General features: G+C 39.4%; 1 protein-coding gene across 1 annotated transcript in view; it reads right to left on the reverse strand.

The window, feature by feature from the left end:
- The window catches only part of LOC120514612 (brefeldin A-inhibited guanine nucleotide-exchange protein 2-like), a 570,108-nt gene that overhangs the window by 454,745 nt on the left and 93,709 nt on the right, over positions 1-21,654 (reverse strand). Inside the window, exons 4-6 of the mRNA XM_039735092.1 lie at positions 8,198-8,399; positions 3,430-3,541; positions 2,219-2,424 (exon numbers count right to left, since the gene is read on the reverse strand). Of these exons, the coding sequence (XP_039591026.1) occupies positions 2,219-2,424; positions 3,430-3,541; positions 8,198-8,399 (520 nt within the window). The remainder of the gene's footprint in view (positions 1-2,218; positions 2,425-3,429; positions 3,542-8,197; positions 8,400-21,654) is intronic.

The raw sequence follows: 21,654 nt of genomic DNA on the forward strand, positions 1-21,654 counted from the left end.
AAAATGTGCTATAAAAATAGATTTGATTGATATTGACAATCAATATTGATGCACATATGCAGCCAAAAAAAAAAAATTTCATATACAGGTTTTTCTTAACTTCTGAAAGATGCTTGTAAAATTTTTTTAATATCACAGAGCTGACAGATCATTTTAATTAATCTCTATTTATGCTTAATTGCAGACCAGGCTATTACTGTAGTTAATTTTCTTTGTGGATAGAATTTATAGTTGAATTTGCATCCCAATCTTTAAAACTGAATCAACCGGTTATGCATAATGAGAAAAACACCTGATTTCAAGTATCTATTCAGTCTTCACAGTAACACTGGAAAAAAACAGTTATGGCACACAATTCAAACTTACACACTAACTGTAGCTAGAAGACTGTCCATTGCGCTTGTAGATGAGCTGTCAGCGAATAACTGAAACAAGAATTTTTCATATTTAATTTTTTTTTTTTTTAAATACAGTAAAACCTCAATTATCCGTTAGAGATCAGGACCGAAACCATGACGGTCAAGAGAAAAGACGGATAACAGAACAGCTACTTTGAAAATGATATGCAGAAGATTAGTTTAGCAAACAGCAGTATTTATTTTTATTTAAAAAACAAAACTATATTAACAAAATATAATTTTGTATTAACAAAATTGAGTCATATACAGTAATATTGCAACGAACAGCATAATAAGCTAAGCAAATACAACTCAGAGGTACTGGAGTTTTCTATGTTTTACTTGGAGCCTTCGTTCTGCAACGAATGATGCCCTTTCATTAAAAAAAAGTTTTCCCTACCAATTAGTTTATCTCCTCCCACTTATGTTCTTTTTTTTTTCTATACCACAAACACTCCTACTTATTGTCTCCTGACTCCCTGTTCAAAACTTCCTTCTGCACCACCTTCATTTTTCTCCACTCATATCCTAAGAGATGCGATTTCCCCTTATGGAACAGAAGCCCTTCACCCTGTCCCATCGCTTAAAGCATTGATTCCACCCTTTCTACTCCTTCACAGCGTATCAGGAGCTGCCTGCACGTCACAATATAATAATAAAACATAAGAGAATTTAAAAAGAAAATTACAATACAGAAGAACACTAACATTAATACAGAATAACATTACTGTCAGTAGTTTCCATTTTCAACACATTTGCCAGCACCATACTTTATATCGTTCACTGTTGTTCTTCTTACTCTGTAAATTGAAGCACTTTCGCTGTTTTGTAAATGTTTTGTAATTTCAATTTTATGTGATAATTCCAACACCACACCCATACATTTATTAGCCATAGCGATATATAGTAGATTAATTACAACAAAAAAGAAAAGTTATGAAATGCTATAAATATAACTATGAAATGCTATTAACATATTAGGTACATAACTGGCACTGTGATTTTAAAATGCTGTTATCTACTTGCCACTGTCATTTGTGGAACAGTTCATGAATGATCTAATATGCTGTTTAAAGAATATATGATTTATTAAATTATTTAAAGATTCCATGCTAGTTAACCAAGTGTCCATATTCCTTTCTTTTTCTAAGAACTTTTGTGTGAAAGTTGCAGCCAAAACTGACTAGCAAATTTTTCTAAGGTATCTTTAAAAATCTTTGTAAAATTCCTGTATTCCTCTGGGCAGAAAACAAAGAAAGAGAGGTGTAGAGACAGCTCCAATGAACAGCGTGCAACAGTTTCTTATGGCAATGCTTACAAACTGGGGTGTTTCTCATTAGACTTATTCTTCACTGTGATACTGTGAAAATGAAAATGATTCTAAATAGTGAAATAATCTAAACTGTTATCTACTGTTAACTGTATGAATCTGAAGTTAAGTGTTTTGACCATAACAACAGATTTGATCTCTTGTCTCTTTGACCTATTTTCGTGTATTTGTAAAAGAATGTTTTATATTTGCACATTCCTGCTGGATAAAGAAAGTTTACTCTAACCTAAATGCATACAGATAGTCTTCAGTGAATCAATGATACAACAAGACTAAATATATTTCAATACTCTAATCTCTTCCCTAACCTTCACTTATACTGATACATTAAATGAGAGACTCTAAACTGGTACTGTCTATTAACAGCTAAAACCAAAGTCCTGTAATGCACAAATTATTATTTGACATCAAATGAGACACAGAACTGTTAAATTACAAAACTTTAAATTAAACTTATTTTTTATCTTAAGTTATTTTAAAATAAGTTTACCCTTGATTGCAGTCTAAATATCTTGCAGCAAATTTCTCCATCAGACGATCTATTTTTTGGGCTTCTCCAGGCAAACGAAAGCCCTCCAGGAAAATCCGCAGAGCTGAAACAAAGTCTTTGCCGCAGAAATCAAGACGATCCACATAGGAATACATAATTTCCCTGTTGAATTTGCTATTTTCACCAAGAAAATCTCCCACCTGAGTCTGAACAAAAGAATAAATTTTAGTTTTAATTTTATACAACAAAACATGACCTCCATTATTGTAATAATTAATACAATAAAATGATTTTTAAGATCTCTGTCATTAATACTATTAAGCAGTTGTATTCTGTGTTTAGGGGCAGCAGTTCATGTGCACAACAGATAATAAACTTCTTTAAGTAATTTAAATACTAAAATACTGTATATACAACATCCCTCAACTTTTCTTCAGTACTTTTCTCCAATTTCTCATCATGTTCTCAATGTAATTTCTTATCTTGAAAACTACTGCTTTTTGAAGTATGTGAAATTGTCTTCATCCTGGGAACTGCTAGCCCATTTTGATGGGGCCACAAAGTGGTTACCTCTGTTTACAAACAGTCCGAATTTTGTGCTTGAGTTGTAGCGTGTGTATAGTCTGTATGTTCTGTTCATGTTAATATGGATTTCCATTTTCACCACAAACTCATTCAATTCTAAAGTTGAGGTGTTTCATTTTAGTTCACAGGTAATAAATTATCCTAGACAGAAGATAGTTTTGAGGCTCTCGATTTACTTAACATTTAAGTCTATACCGTTGTGTTTTGTCAGATGGTATCATGAAGATGTGACACACCAGGTGCCAAAAGCCTATTTCTTGACAACTTATGATGCAAACAGAACTTGAACTTGCATGCCTCACCAGTCATTACAAAACAGGGAGAGGTATATTAATTAGATAAGTTAAAGTTAACGTAAGATAAGTCTGTACAAACAAAGGAAAATTCTGACACTTCTATATTTAAAGTACATTTTAAATAACAATATTTATTGCTCAGTTAATTACTCACTAACAATGTGCATACCTAATGTTTTAATACATTAAAAAGATCAGCATGGCTCAAATTTAGTTGCACATGGACTACAGAAAGGCTCAAAATGTAATATGAAAAACTTTTGCTAGCTAATATCATAAACAGTTTCTAAAGATATCCTTTTAAATGACAAATAATATAAAGCAACATACAGTATCAAGTCTTTCTTCTTGTTGAAGAAACAGCGCAACATCCTCTGTAGTATACCCAAGCATGCCTTGCTCTTGTAAATACTGCACTCCTCTCTTTGGTTTTTTGTTAAACCTGTTAACAAGAAAGTTATGTGCAATATGTAGGTTGACTTTTAAAAATATTCATACCTTCAGAACAATTGCATACTTTTTTGTGTTATCAATTCTTTTTAAGTATTGTCTGTTTTATGAATTTAATTCACCATTTGTAAGATATCTTTCTGGTGAAGTTGCAAATTCTCTCATATCTTAAAAATTGTCCAGCTTATTATAATAGGTTAGTTGATCTTGGAACAATTTCCAATAGTTTTACCTATACTTTTGCTATAACTATAAATAAATATCAGGGCCAGAGTTTTAACCATGTTGGAATATTGCCATGGACCTATAGCAAGTGAAGTAAGCTATCAAGAGGGGTGTTCTTGTGTGAAATTTTGCATACAAGTTGATAAATATTTTATATGCCTTTATTTGTAACTTAGGCAAAGCAATATCATATTAGTACATCATTAGTTAGAAGCATTCATGTTTACCCCCCCCCCGGACTAAGCCAGGATAGTAAATGTTACAACAGGGTTGGGGGAAGTGCCTCAAACAAGTTTGGCAAATGTTTCTCTGCAGGACTCTCTCAGACAACCCATACAGGAAAGTCGGAATGCCTAGTTGGCAAGCTTCACCTTAACACATGGTTTTGGGGGCAGGTGTGAAGGTATTCTCTGGCCCATTGGTCTGAAGTATGGATGTTTAGAATTGGCTTGTATCAGAAGCCTTTAAGTACCATGATGACCTATTGGCTATAGGGGCTAGAAAACCTATAAATTTGCTTGTTTTACCCCTCTCTCTCTCTCTCTATCTTACCAAATGATAAAGGAGAATCTCACACACCATGAAATGTGCTTCAGAATTAAGGGCTGATTATTGGAGAATGTAAGGATGAACTCATGGTGGCCATAGGACAGTTTAAACTTTTGCTTGATGCTGAAGGCCACTACAGAGCATATACTGTTTCTAATGCTGATGCTGACAGGTACAAGATAAACTTACTCAGGGGATGAATTGAGGAGTTTGGAATCAGATACAGTATGACTCATTGAAGTCACGTGATCATTTCTTAGTATTTGATCCTTCAACTTGGCCTCAGGAAATGCAAGATTTACATTGTTTTGGCAACACAACAGTTTGCACCATTCTTCAGAATTATGAACCACACTGAGTTGTGACAAAGACACAACTGTCACAGAATGTATGTGCTTAAAGCAAACAGGGAAAAGCCTGGCAGCATCCTCTGTGTAGAACTTGGTCCGGATAATAAATACAAGCAATCCAGATCTTTACTCTAACATTGTCAAATTGGTTAAACTGTCTCTTACACTGCCTTTGAGCAGTGCAGCCTGTGAGAGGGGATTCTCAAATCTTAACATAATAAAAAAAAACACAGCTACCTACCAAATTTCGTGAAGATGGGGCCATAAATAAGAAAGTTCAACATGGCGGACATTGTCGACCGTTATGACCATTACGTGTAGAATTTCGAAATGAAACCTGCTCAGCTTTTGTAAGTAAGCTCTAAGGAATGAGCCTGTCAAATTTCAGCCTTCTACCTACACGGGAAGTTGGAGAATTAGTGATGAGTCAGTGAGTCAGTGAGTCAGTCAGTGAGTGAGTGAGTGAGTCAGTGAGGGCTTTGTCTTTTATTAGTATAGATTAGAAATTTCTGTTGACTATTGTCAGCCCACAGAAATTCAAAAACCTGTCTTATGATTTGGTCTCAGAGCAGTTTTTCTAAACCATTCCCCAATGACGTAAAAATATCCTTTTGTATTTGATTCTTTCCAAATTTACTCTTAAATCTAAGATCCCTAACAGCAATTTAATGCTATGATCTTATTAAAGGAAATGGAAAGTAACTAAATTTTTAATTTACTTTTATTACAATACTTTAATCCCCACTTTAACAAGCCTCATGTCAGGCAACGCTCCATGTCACACAATTAGTACCAGTCTCACCTTGTTGCTGGTTTGATACAGTATATGTTGTGATGTGAGATTTTGCATATAACTTGATAAATATTTTATATGTCATTAATTGTAACTTAGGCAAAACAATGTAATATTAGTGTTACATTATAATCAATAATCACAGCAATGGTTTGATAGTTTAAGAACCCCTTCCCCACACCAGGAATGGCTCTCTTTGAATTTTATGACAGAGGTGGGGGAAAAGAGACTGCATGGATCCTGACTTGACACGAATGACGATCATGGCTGTTTGTACGAGTTCAAAGGTTCCGACCGGCTTATTTACTGAATGCTGTGGTATTCGCACCCCCAAAATAATAAAACATGTCTGCCTTCGAATTGCCTGTTGTTTCACATCATTCACAAATCTCACACTGTTGCGGTCTTATTAACTGACATGACATTATTTGTCTTCATCCCTGTGAGGAAATAAGCCATAAAAGCAGTTGTGAAAAGAGGCCTAAATTGTAATGCACACATAGTAGCACTGCATCTTGTTACATCATTATTAATATTTTTTAATCTTTTTTTACTTGTAGGTGAGACTGCAAAGCATGAAGCACTTATGCCAATGTTGTTTGAGGCCCTTTTGGACCACCTAGGCAGCATATTATGACATATCTGGCTGATGCATGATGGAGCCCAGAGGAAAGCACCTTTTTGTGAGGGTGCAAGACACATCTATAGGAAGGGTTGAGTGACTGGAGTGAGAAAAAAAAGAGTGCTTTCAGGCCAAACCGTCTGTGAGGTTTAAACTTATCTAGCATCTAGCTTTCAGTAGTAGACTGAAAATAAGATAGCAGTGCTCATAGTTTACTTTCATTGGGTGCAAATGCTTGGGATTGTGATTCTTTAACAACAGTTGCCTGAGTACTATAAGAATTTATTTAAATTGGTGTTTGTTCTTGCCGCTGCTGCGGCCTTTAAATTATTATTAAATATAAAACATAAGTACAAACATACTTGTTACACTCAGCATCAATAACCTAAGTTTGAATAATTATATATTTAGAATTTTAATATTCAAACCTGGTTTATGGCTAATTGGACAGCCTTAGTACACAAGTTAACGTTCCAATACTGGGCAAACTGGCTTGCAAATTCCTGTGTATACCAGCCATAAGTTCACCTTCAGAAAGACTGTTTAGTAGTGGTGGCAATGTACTCACTGTACTCATGTAACAGCATTCATGACTTAAACCAGCAAATATGTTGGTGCTCTTGACAAAAAAATCTGCAAATACCACAATGAGGGTTAAGAAAATGTAGAGATGTCAGGGAAGCAAATATTATGCTATGCTTCTGTTGTTTGTAGTAATTTTAAGGTTTTATTTGTGTTGCACTGTATAGTGCAAAGTAAACACTGAACCGAACTTTAAAAAAAAAAAAAAAACCATAACGCAAATCAAACTGAAATCGCAATATATGCCAGAAATATCACAATTAGATAATTCTGCCAAATCGTTGTGCCCTAGTTCTGACACAGATGAATACATCATAGCCATCACTAACAGTGCAGAATAGTACTGCACACTATGGATTTTTGCCATGATTTTCTATTATTTTGTGCTTTTGTTGGTACATATTGCTGAATGTAATGCACATTTCGTACTGTGTTAAAATGTGAAGTAACTTCATAGGAAAATTGGACATCTTAGAGTCTAGAAAGGGAAAATAAGGTTCCTATGCAGACTTACAGATACTGGAGTCAAAGGAAAAAAAGGAAAATGACTGAACAGGTCATAAAGAACTGTAAATCACAAGGTCAAAAATCTGTATTTGTTGGTAAATTTTTCTTGAGAAAGAATTTTGTTCTTTAATTTTCTTGCAAGGGGTGGCATGGTAGCACAGTGGAAGAACTGCTACCTCACAGTAAGGAAACTAATGCTCATGTCCCGGGTGCGCTTGCATAGAGATTTCATGTTCTCCTTATGTCTGCAAGGGTTTTTGAAAGTGCTGCACAATAAAAGAACTGGATATACAGGCTTCCTCTGCCACATTACTGGGCTTTGGATCCTTCTTGCGTTATGAAGAGACACGAACACAAAACACAGCTGATGCAAGCATGTTGCATGTCAGGAAAAAAATGGTAGGGGCATCTGATGGCAGAAAAGCAAATTGAATAGGCAGACAACTAAGCACCATAATGGTAGTGGTACCCGTGGCACAGTAGCCTGGGATGCTGTGTTTCATGAGAGGCGAATGAACCACTTTTCTTTGAGGTCCTGAGGTCTGAGTGTTTCCTAGTCATTAAAAATTTCTGGATGTATATACATATACACTATGAAACAAAGTAGCTAAAATATGGCTCTGTTGTTTTGAAGAATGAGAAATAACTTCTAATTTATTGCAAAAAAAGTGAAGCAGGTACTTTGTCATAATTAGAATAATTGTTTTGATAAAAACCCATTTATCATAATGTGAATTTTACATTTACCATGTACCTGCAGTACAACATTGACCAAAAACAAAGTCCTGAATTAAAAAATGTATGTTTACACTTGGCTTTACTGGATTCAATGAATGTTTTGTGTGAAAAGCACAAATGTGTTGCACCTGTAATAAATTAAAAGCATAATTGTTAATATAGTATGTACAGCAACAAGGAAAAACTACTGGAAAATTTTTTAAATGCACAAATATTTAAGTAAAAAAAAAAAAACTTAAAAAGTAAAAAAAAAAAAAACTTAAAAAAAAATACTGTACTTACAACTCAATACCACGTTCTATTACTTCCTTCTGCTGTTTAATGACCTCACATTGCTCAGGGTCATCAGCCAAGGAAGCCTGAGTGCTTGTACTACCAATGCCAGAGGAAACAGTTGAGTCCATGGAGTTAACACTGTCTCGCCTTATGAGTGAATCCAGTACTTTTCCATAATTGACATCTTGCTCAGATACTTTTTCCTGACCTGAAAGTGGTACAAACAAATAGATGCTTTGAAAAGAAATCCAAAATGCACCTTCAATTCATTTAATGTACCTTAAAGAAATTCAGCAATTCTTGTACAAGTCACCTTACATCAGTAAAATATTCGGTACAATACTAAATCCACTAACAGAGGTCGTTTTTTCATAGTACTATCACCATAATAACACAGTAACTTCATCATTGGAGTTAAAAAAAACAAAAACAAATCAAAAGTCACATTACTCAGTCTGGACTAAAAAAAAATAATAATAAGAGCCACATCACTCAATCTCTAGTCAAGGTTCTGAAGAATCTATGCAGCAAATTGTTTCACGATACTCACCTCCTCAAACTCGGAAACTGTTGCTCAACAAATGCCTTTATTTTTAAAAAACATCATTCTTTGTTTTTATTTCAAACATATATTTTTGTGGTTGTTTATTGGCATGGATTACAAATTTGTTTTCGCATATTTCTGCTGCAGAATTACAGTTGTTAATTGGCCCATATAAAAGGCCAAAATGTTTGCTGTTTTATCAATACAGACCGGTTAACTTTTGCTAGTGCATGAAGGCTCCGTAAATGGAAGAAGCGCTTTTAAAAACAGGTGCTTATTTTATGCTTGTGCCCTTTTATCTTCAAAGAAGCAAGTATCAAGGTTTACTGAACAAATAAGCTACAAAGAACACAATAAAACCTGCAGTACCGTAGATCCCGGAATACAGGACGACCCGGTATATTAGCCGAACCCCTTCTCTACCTACTAAATTACATGTATTTGCCGATGACCGGTATTTAAGCCGACCCCCTTCTCCAAGCAAAATTTTCTAAATTTCCTTAAAAGTGTCTCTTCGGGTATATTTATAATGTTTATCGGTGAGAATTTGAGACTGCCGGCATTTTTGATATATAATATAATGTGCATAATTTACCAAAACACCAATAATTTTTCTAATGTACTAACCAAAAGTTATAAAACTGCCTAGCCTACTTCGATTAAGCTAGGAGCATGGCGGCACACATGGTCGCAGCGGCTCAGGACTCTCCTTTTCAGTGCACTTTTTTGTTGTTTTTGTACTTTTTTTTGTCCTTGTTTGTGCACGATCGGTTCGGCGAACATCCGCTGCACCATTCAGAACCTTACAGACATCGGTGTCCAGAGCCAGACATCTGTTTCGAGTGTTTTTCATGACACGCACAACATCCCAGACAACATAGCGAGACCAGCTATGAGACAGAACTTTTTTCTGCACTGAAGGAGCTGCTTTTAATCTCATTGTAGATGCGTATAGTGACAATAAAAGGCATTCTATTCTAGAAACAATTTCATACTGTACTCAACATTTAATTTGACATCTTTGGGCTGCAGGAAGGGAGGAGATATTTCCACACAATGTCCATCTTCTTTTCGATTGCGATCGGTTTATTTTACCTTCTCTTCCTTCCTTAGCAATTATGTGTCTTGCTTGCATGGTCTTAATGAATTATATATATAGGTAAATCACTGCAATGACGGAAATTACATCTACAAACATGCATCTGGGCTCCGACTGACGCTACTAATGCTCTCGGTTGTTTGTTTACAATCACGCAAGCGGATACACGTGACCACATCCATTTTGTAACGCAAGATGTTGGTCGTAAATCAAAACAAAAAATTTCATTTTAAACTTCCCGATAATTTATTATAAATTTTATTAATAAAATCAACAACTAAAATACTTTTTTGAAAAAATTCTTTATTTAATTTAAAGTACCGGCATGCAAAGTTACTTCATCTGAAAGATGGCTCTGTGGTTTCGTCATTATTTACTTCCGTATTCATCGGCAAAACCGGCATTGCGCTGGAAATCTTGAATCTGAAAAGATACTCGTTGTATAAACCGACCCCCAAACTCCAAGCCAAAAATATAGGACGAAATTCACGGCTTATATAACGGGATCTATGGTAAATCAAAAAAGACGAGTTTAAAAAGAAGCAAAATATCAAGAATAAGTCACAGAACACAAAGATGATGCAAACTGGCATTAGATATACTTGAGGTGCCTATATATTCTTTATAGATTTGGCTTAATGTGGAGTAAAATAAACTTAAGAGAAATAAAACCAATGCCAGATTTGAAAATAACGTGACACAGTAAACTGTTCAGTTATAAGTACCTGTAAAGAATATTAACAAAGTTAACACTAAAAAAGTTAATAAGTCACAAGTTGAACTGTCCACGTTAGCTCAACAGAAGGTGAAATGTTAAGATGACGACTTAGGAAATATTTCTGTACTAGACATTAAGCCCGTTACAATAACTGGCGCTAGAACAGTAGTGCATAAACATTAGTAGGAACAGTCTATACTAAATGGCAAGGGACCTTGTATGTGGCTGTAATATGCGTCACTGTATTGTGTGCCTTTAATTTTCTCTCTCAGTAATACTGGTTTGTATTTCCATATAATGCCTGTAATTTTGGCAGACAGTAATACAGTGGAACCGAAGTAATTTCCCCCATAGGATTGTATGTAAATACAATTAATCCGTTCCAGACCGTATGAACTGTATATAAACATATATGTTTTTTAAGATTTTAAGCACAAATATAGTTAATTATACCACTGAATGCACAGCGTAATAGTAAACTAAATGTAAAAACATTGAATAACACTAAGAAAACCTTGAACAACAGAGAAAACTAACACTGCAAGAGTTTGCGCTATAACCTTACGACCCGCTCGCTAAAAAAACCTTTTTTAATGAGTTTTAAGCACAGGGAAAAAAATGAACATTTGAAAAATCCGTAATCTAATAAACAACCAAGAAAAGTAACATTGCAACAATGCACGCGTGCGCCTGTGTGTGTGTGTGTCTGACTCTGTCCCGGGCCTGCGTGCGTGCGTGACTGCCTGCCTGCGTGTGTGACTGTCTCTCGTGCCGGCCGGCCTACGTGCGTGTGTGTGTGTGTGTCTGTCTGTCTGTCTCTCTCTCTCTCCCTGCACACACAGGGAATGCACAGGAAGAGACTGAACACGTGCCGTGTGGCCTCGCACATGCGCACTTCACCAGAACACACACACACACACACACACACACCGACACCTGGACGCACACAGGGGTTTTATTAAAGAGGATATTTAGCTGTCTTGATTTTTTACAAATAAAACTGCACAAATGACTCAAAGAGTGCAGATAAAATACAGTAAATCCCTAATAATAAACTGCTTAAACTCATAATTTAGTATTTAAGGCTATTAAATGACTACTTTTAACAAAAAAATAAATTTTAAATAGCTAAAATAAATACCTTATGTTTCTTTTTCAATAAAAGCAATATAATTATTACATACACTCAATGGCCACTTTATTAGTTACACACCTGTTTAACTGCTTGTTAATGCAAACATTTAATCAGCCAATCACATAGCAGCAACTCAATGCATTTAGACATGAAAACATTGTGAAGATAACCCACTGAAGTTCAAAACAAGCATCAGAAAGGGGAAGAAAGGTGATTTAACGGACTTGGAATGGGGCATGGTTGTTGGTACCAGGTCTGAGTATTTCAGAAACTGCTGATCTACTGGGATTTTGACACACAGCCATCTCTAGGGTTTTCAAGAAAATAGTCTGAAAAAGGGAAAATATCCAGTGAACGGTGGTTCTCTGGGCAAAAATGCCATGTGATGCCATCTGAGGTCAGAGGAGAATGGTTAGATTGGCTCGAGCTGATAGAAAGACAACAGTAACTCAAATAAACACTTGTTACAACTGGGGTATGCAGAAGAGAGTCAAACCTTAAAGCAGATGGACTACAGCAGTAGGAGACCACATCGGATACCACTCCTGTCAGAGAAGAACAGGCACGTAAAGCTACAATTCCCAATAGCACACCAAAAGAGAAGACTGGAAAAACGTTGGTTAGTTGGATGAGTTTTGCTTTCTGCTGCAACATTCAGATGGTAGGGTCAGAATTTGGCATCAACAAAATGAAAGCATGGATCCATCCTGCCTTATATCAACAGTTCATGCTGGTGGTGGTGATGTAATGGTGTGGAGACATTTTCTTGGCACACTGTGCTGCCTAGTACCAATTGAGCATCACTGAAATGCCACAGACTATCTGACTATTTTTGGTATTGATGTCCATCCCTTTATGACCTCAGTGTACTCTATCTTCTGATTGCTACTTCCAACAGAATATTGAACTGTGTCACAAAGCATCTCAAACTGGTTTTGTAAACATGACAATGAGTTCACTGTACTCAATTGGCCTCCACAATAGCCAGATTTCAATCCACATCATGTGGTGGAACAGGAGATTCGCATCATGATTGTGCAGCGACAAATCTGCAGTAACTGCGTGATGCTATCATGTCAATACGGACCAAAATCCCAGAGTAATGTTTAAAGCACCTTGTTGAACCTATGCCACAAAGAATTACAGTAGTTCTGAAGGTAAAAGGGGGGTCCAATGCAGTATTAGCAAGGTGTGCCTAATAAAAAGGCTGGTGAGTATATACTCATAAGCAGGGTTTTTTTGTGACGGTATGTACCATTGGCCACAACAGTTGGATGTGGCATCAACTACATATTAAATGATTCTATTTAAACTACATATTCAATTATTTTAGTTATACATTTTTTATCTATTGATGTGCTTTCTATGTTAACTGGTTCCAGTATGTACTACATTCATCCATATTAGAGACATCTGTAGAAACTTAAGTTATCTAAAAAGAGACATGATTCACATATTCTGTCAGTACCCCATCGAAAAACAGTGAGAAAAACTGCACCCTCTATTGCATGCTCTTAGTTGTTTTCCAGTTTCAGTTCCGCCAAGGACAGTCCCAAGCCTGGCAGAAGAAGAAAGAGGGTAGTCACCCTGCTGAGATGGCTAGAACTGGGAAACCAGGGAAATGAGGCTAGAAACTGCATTGAGAACTGAACAAATTCCTTTGCTAATGTTACCACATCCAGGGGATCTGATGCATCAGTATTGGGGGCCTGTGGTACAGGCATGAAGAGCTCAAGAACCAAGAAAAGCCTTCGGTCATGAAGTATTCATCTGGACCTCAAAGGCACTAACGGAAGAAGTATTACTAATAAACAAATGTACACTGTTCCAAAGCCATGGGGCTATGGCAAGCCAAGTTATCATTTAGAGATATTTTTAAAACACTTAATGTTATCTGGATATCATTTAAAGATAACTAAATAAATGCAATTAAGATCTCTTTAAATCATTTAAAAAGTCTTTATAAAATGGAATTAACAAAGCAGTTACTGAAAGAGCACAATCTCCATTTGAAGAAAGATGAAAGATAAAAGATTTTTAGCTCGTTTGCTTAACATGCTAGGTAGGGAATCCATTCCCGGACATTTTTCATTCCAAGCTCTCATATATAGCGTGTAAAAATCGATCAAGAAATAACAGAGTTATAGTTGAAAATAATAATTTTTGGCCCAAGGTGTAGTGTTTTGCAGATTAATTCAACCAGCAGCAGTCGTCAGTCTCCCGACTTCGACTAAGACTGAGCACAGTGGACTGAGAGGAGTCTGCACTCGGCAGCTCACAAATGTCGGAACGGGGCAGACTTCATTGAAGTCTGTCAGACAACAGCTTTAAACAGCAACTTGAAATTGCAATGCGTCAGTCTGTTGCATCCGTATTATCTGCGCCAAGAAACTTGCTATCACAGAATGATGACAAGAAACTGGATGCATCGGTAAAAGCTGAAATTGCTGTGTTTTAGAGCAACGGCAAGCGCGGGCGTAGTTTAGAACAAGTGTATCAGTATGTGATCAGGTAGATCGCGTTGCATTCAAAAAAAAAATTTTATTTAAACGTTACTCTATCATATATCCTCCCTATGGCATTTACCACTTGATGGACATACAGGGTGGCCAAGTCTTCGATCTCTTTCCTTCTAACACACTGGTCATCCCACATGCACCCATACTATCAGATTGTAATTCAGACTACGAATGCCATGAATGTAATTACACCGATCTACATGCTGTCAAATAAATGAACCACCCGCCGTGGCTTCACCTCTGAAGCGGACGTCCGAGGTTCGATTTCCGAGAGGGGGTGCAGTGAGTGTGTAAGCCTCATGAGCCCAGAATCAGGGCGAAATACGTGTTGTGTACTCTTTGCATTATTTGACAGTAAAATTTTGCAACATTTTATGATCTGCTTCTCGCAACTGAAGAAGGCACTGTGGCGGATGTTTGCCGACACAAGCGTTACCTGGTAGGTAACCACCCATACCACCCATACAATCAGATTGGGATTCAGACTACGAATGCCATGAATGTAATTACCCTGATCTACATGCGGTCAAATAAACGAACCACACACCATGGCGCAACGTAAAGGGCGAAACACATGTCGCGTACTCTTTGCATTATTTGACAGTAAAACTATGCTATATATACATACACATATATATACAGTATATATATATATATATATATATATAACATATATATATATATATATATACATATATATACATATATACATACATATATACACATATATACATACATATATACACATATATACACATATATACATACATATATACATATATACACATATACACATATATACATATACACATATATATACACATATACACATATATACTGCTCAAAAGAATTAAAGGAACACTTTTTAATCAGAGTATAGCATTAAGTCAATGAAACTTATGGGATATTAATCTGGTCAGTTAAGTAGCAGAGGGGGTTGTTAATCAGTTTCAGCTGCTGTGGTGTTAATGAAATTAACAACAGATGCACTAGAGGGGCAACAATGAGATGACCCCCAAAACAGGAATGGAGGCCACTGACATTTTTCCCTCCTCATCTTTTCAGACTGTTTCTTCACTAGTTTTGCATTTGGCTACAGTCAGTGTCACTACTGGTAGCATGAGGCGATACCTGGACCCTAATGAGGTTGCACAGGTAGTCCAACTTCTCCAGGATGGCACATCAATACGTGTCATTGCCAGAAGGATTGCTGTGTCTCCCTGCACAGTCTCAAAGGCATGGAGGAGATTCTAGAAGACAAGCAGTTACTCTAGGAGAGCTGGAGAGGGCCATAGAAGGTCTATAACCCATCAGCAGGACCAGTATCTGCTCCTTTGGGCAAGGAGGAACAGGATGAGCACTGCCAGAGCCCTACAAAATGACCTCCAAACGGCCACTGGTGTGAAAGTCTCTGACCAAACAACCAGAAAGACTTCATGAGGGTGACCCAAGGGCCCCATGTCCTCTAATGGGCCCTGAGCTCACTGCCCAGCAGCATGCAGCTCGATTGGCATTCGCCATAGAATACCAGAATTGGCAGATGCACCACTGGTGCCCTGTACTTTTTACAGATGAGAGCAGGTTGACCCTGAGCACGTGACAGAAGTGAAAGGGTCTGGAGAAGCCATGGAGAACATTATGCTGCCTGTAACATCATTCAGCATGAGCAGTTTGGTGGTGGGTTAATGATTGTCTGGGGAGGCATATCCATGGAGGGTCACACAGACCGCTACAGGCTTGACAAAGGCACCTTGACTGCTCATTAGGTATCAGGATGAAATCCTTGGACCCATTGTCAGACCCTATGCTGGTACAGTGGCTCCTGGTGCACGACAATTCCTGGCCTCATGTGGTGAGAGTATGCAGGCAGTTCCTGGAGGATGAAGGAATTGATACCATTGACTGGCCACCACACTTTCCTGACCTAAATCCAACAGAACACCTCTGGGACATTATGTTTTGGTCCATCCAATGCCACCAAGTTGCACCTCAGACTGTCCAGGAGCTCAGTGATGGCCTGGTCCAGATCTGGGAGGAGATCCCCCACAACACCATCTGGCATCTCACTAGAAGCATGCACCGATGATGTCAGGCATGTATACAAGAACACAGGGGCCATACAAAGTGCTGCGTACAATTTTGAGTTACTGCCATTAAATTTTGGCAAAATGGACTAGCCTGCCACATAAATTTTTTACTCTGATTTTTGGGGCGTCTTTGAATTCAGGGCTCTGTAGGTTGATCATTTTCATTTCCATCAAACGATGTGGCATCCTTTCGTTCCTAACACATTACCCAGTCTATATCAGTATAGATATCCAGGAGGATTTCTTTTTCCCATTGAGATCTGATGTGTTTTCAAAGTGTTCCTTTAATTTTTTTGAGCAGTTTATATATATATATATATATATATATATATATATATATATATATATATATATATATATATATATATATATATATATATACTGATAAAAGGCAAAGCCCTAACTGACAGACTGACTGACTCACTCACTCATCACTTATTCTCCAACTTCCCGTGTAGGTAGAAGGCTGAAATTTGGCAGGCTCATTCCTTACCGCTTACTTACAAAAGTTGGGCAGGTTTCATTTCGAAATTCTATGCGTAATGGTCATAACTAGACGCTATTTTTCTCCATTTACTGTAATGGAGTTGAGCTGGATGGCCGTGGGGGGCGGGGTTTCGTGTGACATCATCACGCTTCCCACGTAATCACGTGAACTGACTATAAACACAGTACGTAGAAAACCAGGAAGAGCTCCAAAAAGCGCTGAAGAAAACATTTATATAATTGAGAAGGCAGCGAAACAATAAGAAGCGAACGACTGACATATACAACCATATTCATGAGTGCTGCTACATCAGAAACAAAACACGGTGTAAACCTAAAGTTTAAATTAAGTTCATAGACAGCAAGCCGCTGGCGTTTGTAATTTAGTGCCTGCCCATATAAGGCCATCCGTCAGCGGCAATCCAATAGAAACACTGCCGCTAAATATTCACGGGTGAAGGACTGTGCTTATGCAGAGGAAGATGAGATGGTCAGGGTGGTGTTTCACACAAATTCAGCGAAACTGTGAGAGAAACTTTTAAGTGCCGGGTCTTAGTTAACATTACATACAGCCGTGGACATCACACGAGATGGCACCAGCACAGCTGGGAACCTTCGATGCATGTACACCAAGCGGCTCACGTGAACTGACGCAGTGCACAGAGAAAAAGCAACAGTTCCAAAGAGTGCTGAACAAAAACCAAACTACACAATTGAGAAGGCAACAAAAAAATATGAGGGGTCTGAAAATTCATAAGTGCATGTACTGCGGAAAAACTCAATGTCCCGCTAAAGGAAGACAGTGTAAAAAAACAACCCATGCATGCACTGTGTCACATCTCAGATAAAGAGGAAGACAAGCTGTTTATTGATGCAGTAAAAAAACGAATCGATGAATGAAACCTCTTATCTTTACAACGATTGACAAACACGGAATGTAACTTGAACACAACACATTGTACAAATACGAACCTGATTGAAAGAAATAATGATAATCAAATCCTTGATGACAGCAACACTCAATAACACTCACAAAACAATTACTGTATATTGACAATTATGTTACGTTATTTTTAAAATGTTCCCTTTTCTTTTTTATAACTTCTTTAACACACTACTTCTCCACTGCGAAACGCATACATACTCTACATACTCTCAAATAGACAAGTCACACGGCGTGGCGCAATTGTAGAGGCTTCGCGTCTAGCGCCGACATCCGAGGTTCGATTCCCGAGACGGGATGCACTGAGTATGTACGTGCGCTTCCCGATTCATTTTACCCTCCCATCTCCTTGGTTTGAGACGTATGAAAAAATATGCGGTTAACACAGAATCATTTTACGTTATTTTTAAAATGTTTCCTTTTCTTAGCACAAGCACAGCTGAGAAGCTTTGATGCATGTACTCCATAACGTGTTACAAAAAATAACGCATTTAATCACACTTTCAATTCCAAGCAAAGGGGAACTTTTGTCAATGCATGATTTCCTGGTAAATCGATTACACTGATGCACACATCAGAGCTACAAAAATGTTAGTCGGAATAAAGCGCGTTCCGCGACCGAAGCCTTGATAAAAGCATGGTTTTGTGCACACTGAAAAGCAAGCAAAATTAGATGCATTACAGAAAGCGGACTTTGTGGCTCTTACTGGGGATCATTGGACTTCCGTGACCGTTAGTAATTCTAATTACCTCTAAATACAAAATGTTCACTGATCACAGTATTTTAGCCTAATGTACAAAATAATTTTGGCTAAGGTTACTCACAGTTTAAAGATGAAGCTGATCAAATTACCTTTTATGTTTCTGACTTATTTTTTTAAGAAGAAAAACTGCACTTTATGTTGAAATTTTGGTTGTTATTATTTAAAGACAATACCATTCTGAAAATGTACTTAAAGTACTTAAACTACCACTTTATTTTTAAGTCTGCCCCATTTTAGCCAGGGATGATATTTTTGTTTCTGTTTTGAATTGAAATGCAGTTTAAAAGCATTTTTTTTTTTCAGAAATTAAAATAGCTTGTTTACAATATTCATGTCCATGTCTATTATTTGATTCTGTCACCCACTAAAACCCTTTTAAATTTAAAAAAAAAATATGCAATTTGGGGCAAATTTTCATGTGTGATTACATATGATTAATCAAAATTATTACACAGCCTCTAATTAATTAGATAAATTTTTTTAATCGAGTCCCACCACTAATATATATATGTAGATTTGTATGTATATATATATATATATATATATATATATGTGTATATACAGTATATATGTAGATATGTATATGTATATATATATGTCTATATTTGTATATGTGTGTATATGTCCAAACTTTTGGCCTGTACTGTATATATATATATATTGTCACGCACGCGCGAGTAGGAGGCCTTGGATTGATTCGATAGCACCTGGGAAACCATTCGCGCCAGGGAATGGCGGGGTATTAACTTTCTCCCTCTGCTTCCTCGTAGAAAGAAAGACCATCCTGCACCATAGGCCTGGATTGACCGCAGTGCGATACTTCCGCCCTTCCTCCGCCATCTTGCCCTGACGTCATCCTTCCCATCCTCCCTTGCGGTCCTTCCCGGCATCCCTCCACTTCCGGCTCCTCCCCAATAAAATGGCCGCGACGCCCGGAGTCGGCGTCGCGTTATGAACTGTTTTGTTTATGCAAAGACCTGTTTTCTTTTTTTGAAAAAGTTCTGTACAATATACGGGGCCGGAAACCCCAACCCTTATTGCTGTCTCCTCGGTCCTTCACAATATATATAGTGTATATATATGTTTATATATGTGTGTGTGTGTATATGACAACACAATTACATTGACAATCATGTTACGTTTTTTTCAGATTGTTTCCTTTTCTTTTTCATTACTTCTTTAACACACTACTTCTCCACTGCAAAACGCGGGTATTTTGCAAGTATATATATATATATATATATATATATATATATATTGTCAGGGATGCCAGGGGCCATGACCCGGCCGGACGCCAGGAGGGACCGGAAGAGGGTCAGAGCCCTGCCTGGACCACGGGGTTCGCCTTCGGGTTGCTTTGGGGCCACGGGTCAAGGGCTTGGAAGCTCTTCCCCTGTAGGGGCCCGTGGCCACCGCCAGGAGGCCCAATGCCTTGGGACTTGTTTCCCCAGCACTCCTGCCACACCAGGAAGTGCTGGGGGAAGATTTATGACGGCGCCCGGAGAGCAGCCGGGAGGACAGCCGGCATTTCCGCCACACTTGGGCGTGGCCAGAAGATTGCCGGGAACACCTGGGCTCATCCGGGTCCTCCATAAAGGGGCCGTCTCCGTCATTCAGGGCTGGAGTGGGTGGAAGGAGGACGAAGCAGTGGAGAGTGGAGGCGGCCCGAAGAAAGGCATTGTGGCCAGGACATTGAGTGTTTGGGGTTTTGTGCACGTGACTAGGTCTTTGTGACCAGTGAACTGGGGTCTTTGTGACCAATGAACTGGGGTCTTGGTGACCGTAATAATTGTAAATAATCTGTAAATAAACGTGTGGTGGTGTGATAACAACATGTCCGCCTGTCTGTGCCCGGGTGCCGTTCACATCTGGCGAAGTCGGCAGGATGCTCCGCCTGTTTCAAGGCGGAGACCTGTTATCAAACAATCTGTTGTGGACGACCCGGCGCAGCAGGGGACCCCACCCACGTACTCGCTGGGGCTGCGTGCACACAGCCCCGCTGGGTAAAGGAACCCCACGGACCGCCAGGGGTCCGCAGGAGGGCCGTTATTCCCTGAAGCGGCGGGCGGGCGTGCATTGGAAGAGTGCAGCGGGCTCCCACGATCACGCCATTACTGGAGGCGCCCGGGACGGCATGGCGTCCAGAGAGGCCACGCCGAGGGACGTTTCCTCGGTTTGACGGGACCTGGGAGGTGAGTTCCCTGCCTGCTCGGCCGGCCCTGGGGGCGGGCGTGTGTTTATTTTCCAGGCAGGGACCTCCCGGATCCGCCAGTGGCGGGCGATGCTGGTTTGCGGGGCTCGGTAGGGACGGCGCAGCGCGGGGGCTGCGAGGAGGAGACGCTGCAGCTCGAAGGTGCTGCCAACAGCAAGGCTGCCGGCAAGCACGCCGCCGCAGAAAGGGAGCCAAGATGGCCGCGGACCGGAAGTCCCTCCCCCTGACAGGCACGCGATTGGACGGTGTGTCTTGTGTGCCCGCCGATGACTGTAGAGAGGCGGGACCAGGAATGTCCATCACGGGCAGGGGAGACCCGATTGGGCGGAGGAGAAGGCCCACAGGAAGTGGCGGCGTCGGAGGCCGACAGTCAGGTAGGCTCCGCGTCGGTTAACTTCCTGTCTTTGCCGGCTGCTTTGGCGGAGCTGGAGGCGTCCCTTCAGCCCGCCGGGCAGCGTGTGTTGCAGGTGCTATGTGCCCTCCGGCTGAGGTGCTGGTACTGGAGAGGAAGCGCCGGGCGCTGAGAACGCTTCGATCGACAACGGACGGGCGCTGACGCTGGAATCTCCAGCCGAGAGGTACGCGGAGGCGGTGAGTACAGCCGACTCCGTAAAGCATATGGGAGGGGCTGCTGAAAAAGGCTGTGATGACAATGATCAGTTCCGAGTAAGCAGCCCTCCGACAGGAGGTGCGGCGCCGCGGACTGTATGCGCTGGCAGGGGAGTCCGAGAGGGGCAGCGGAATGGACACGGGCTGCTAAGTGCCCGGGTCCTAGCGCTCCGCCCGAGTGAAGCTCTTGGTCTTGCGCCGACTATAGGGACGCAGACGGGACAGAGGCGCCTTTTATTCCATAAGGAGTCTCAAACCGTCATGGCGTCCCAGAGTGAAGGGAGGAATAAGAGGCTGGGTGCCGATTCCTCCGATATGTTACGGACGCAGACGGGAAAGGGGCTCGT

This window comes from Polypterus senegalus, chromosome 14, assembly GCF_016835505.1.
Source record: "Polypterus senegalus isolate Bchr_013 chromosome 14, ASM1683550v1, whole genome shotgun sequence".
Lineage (NCBI taxonomy): Eukaryota > Metazoa > Chordata > Cladistia > Polypteriformes > Polypteridae > Polypterus > Polypterus senegalus.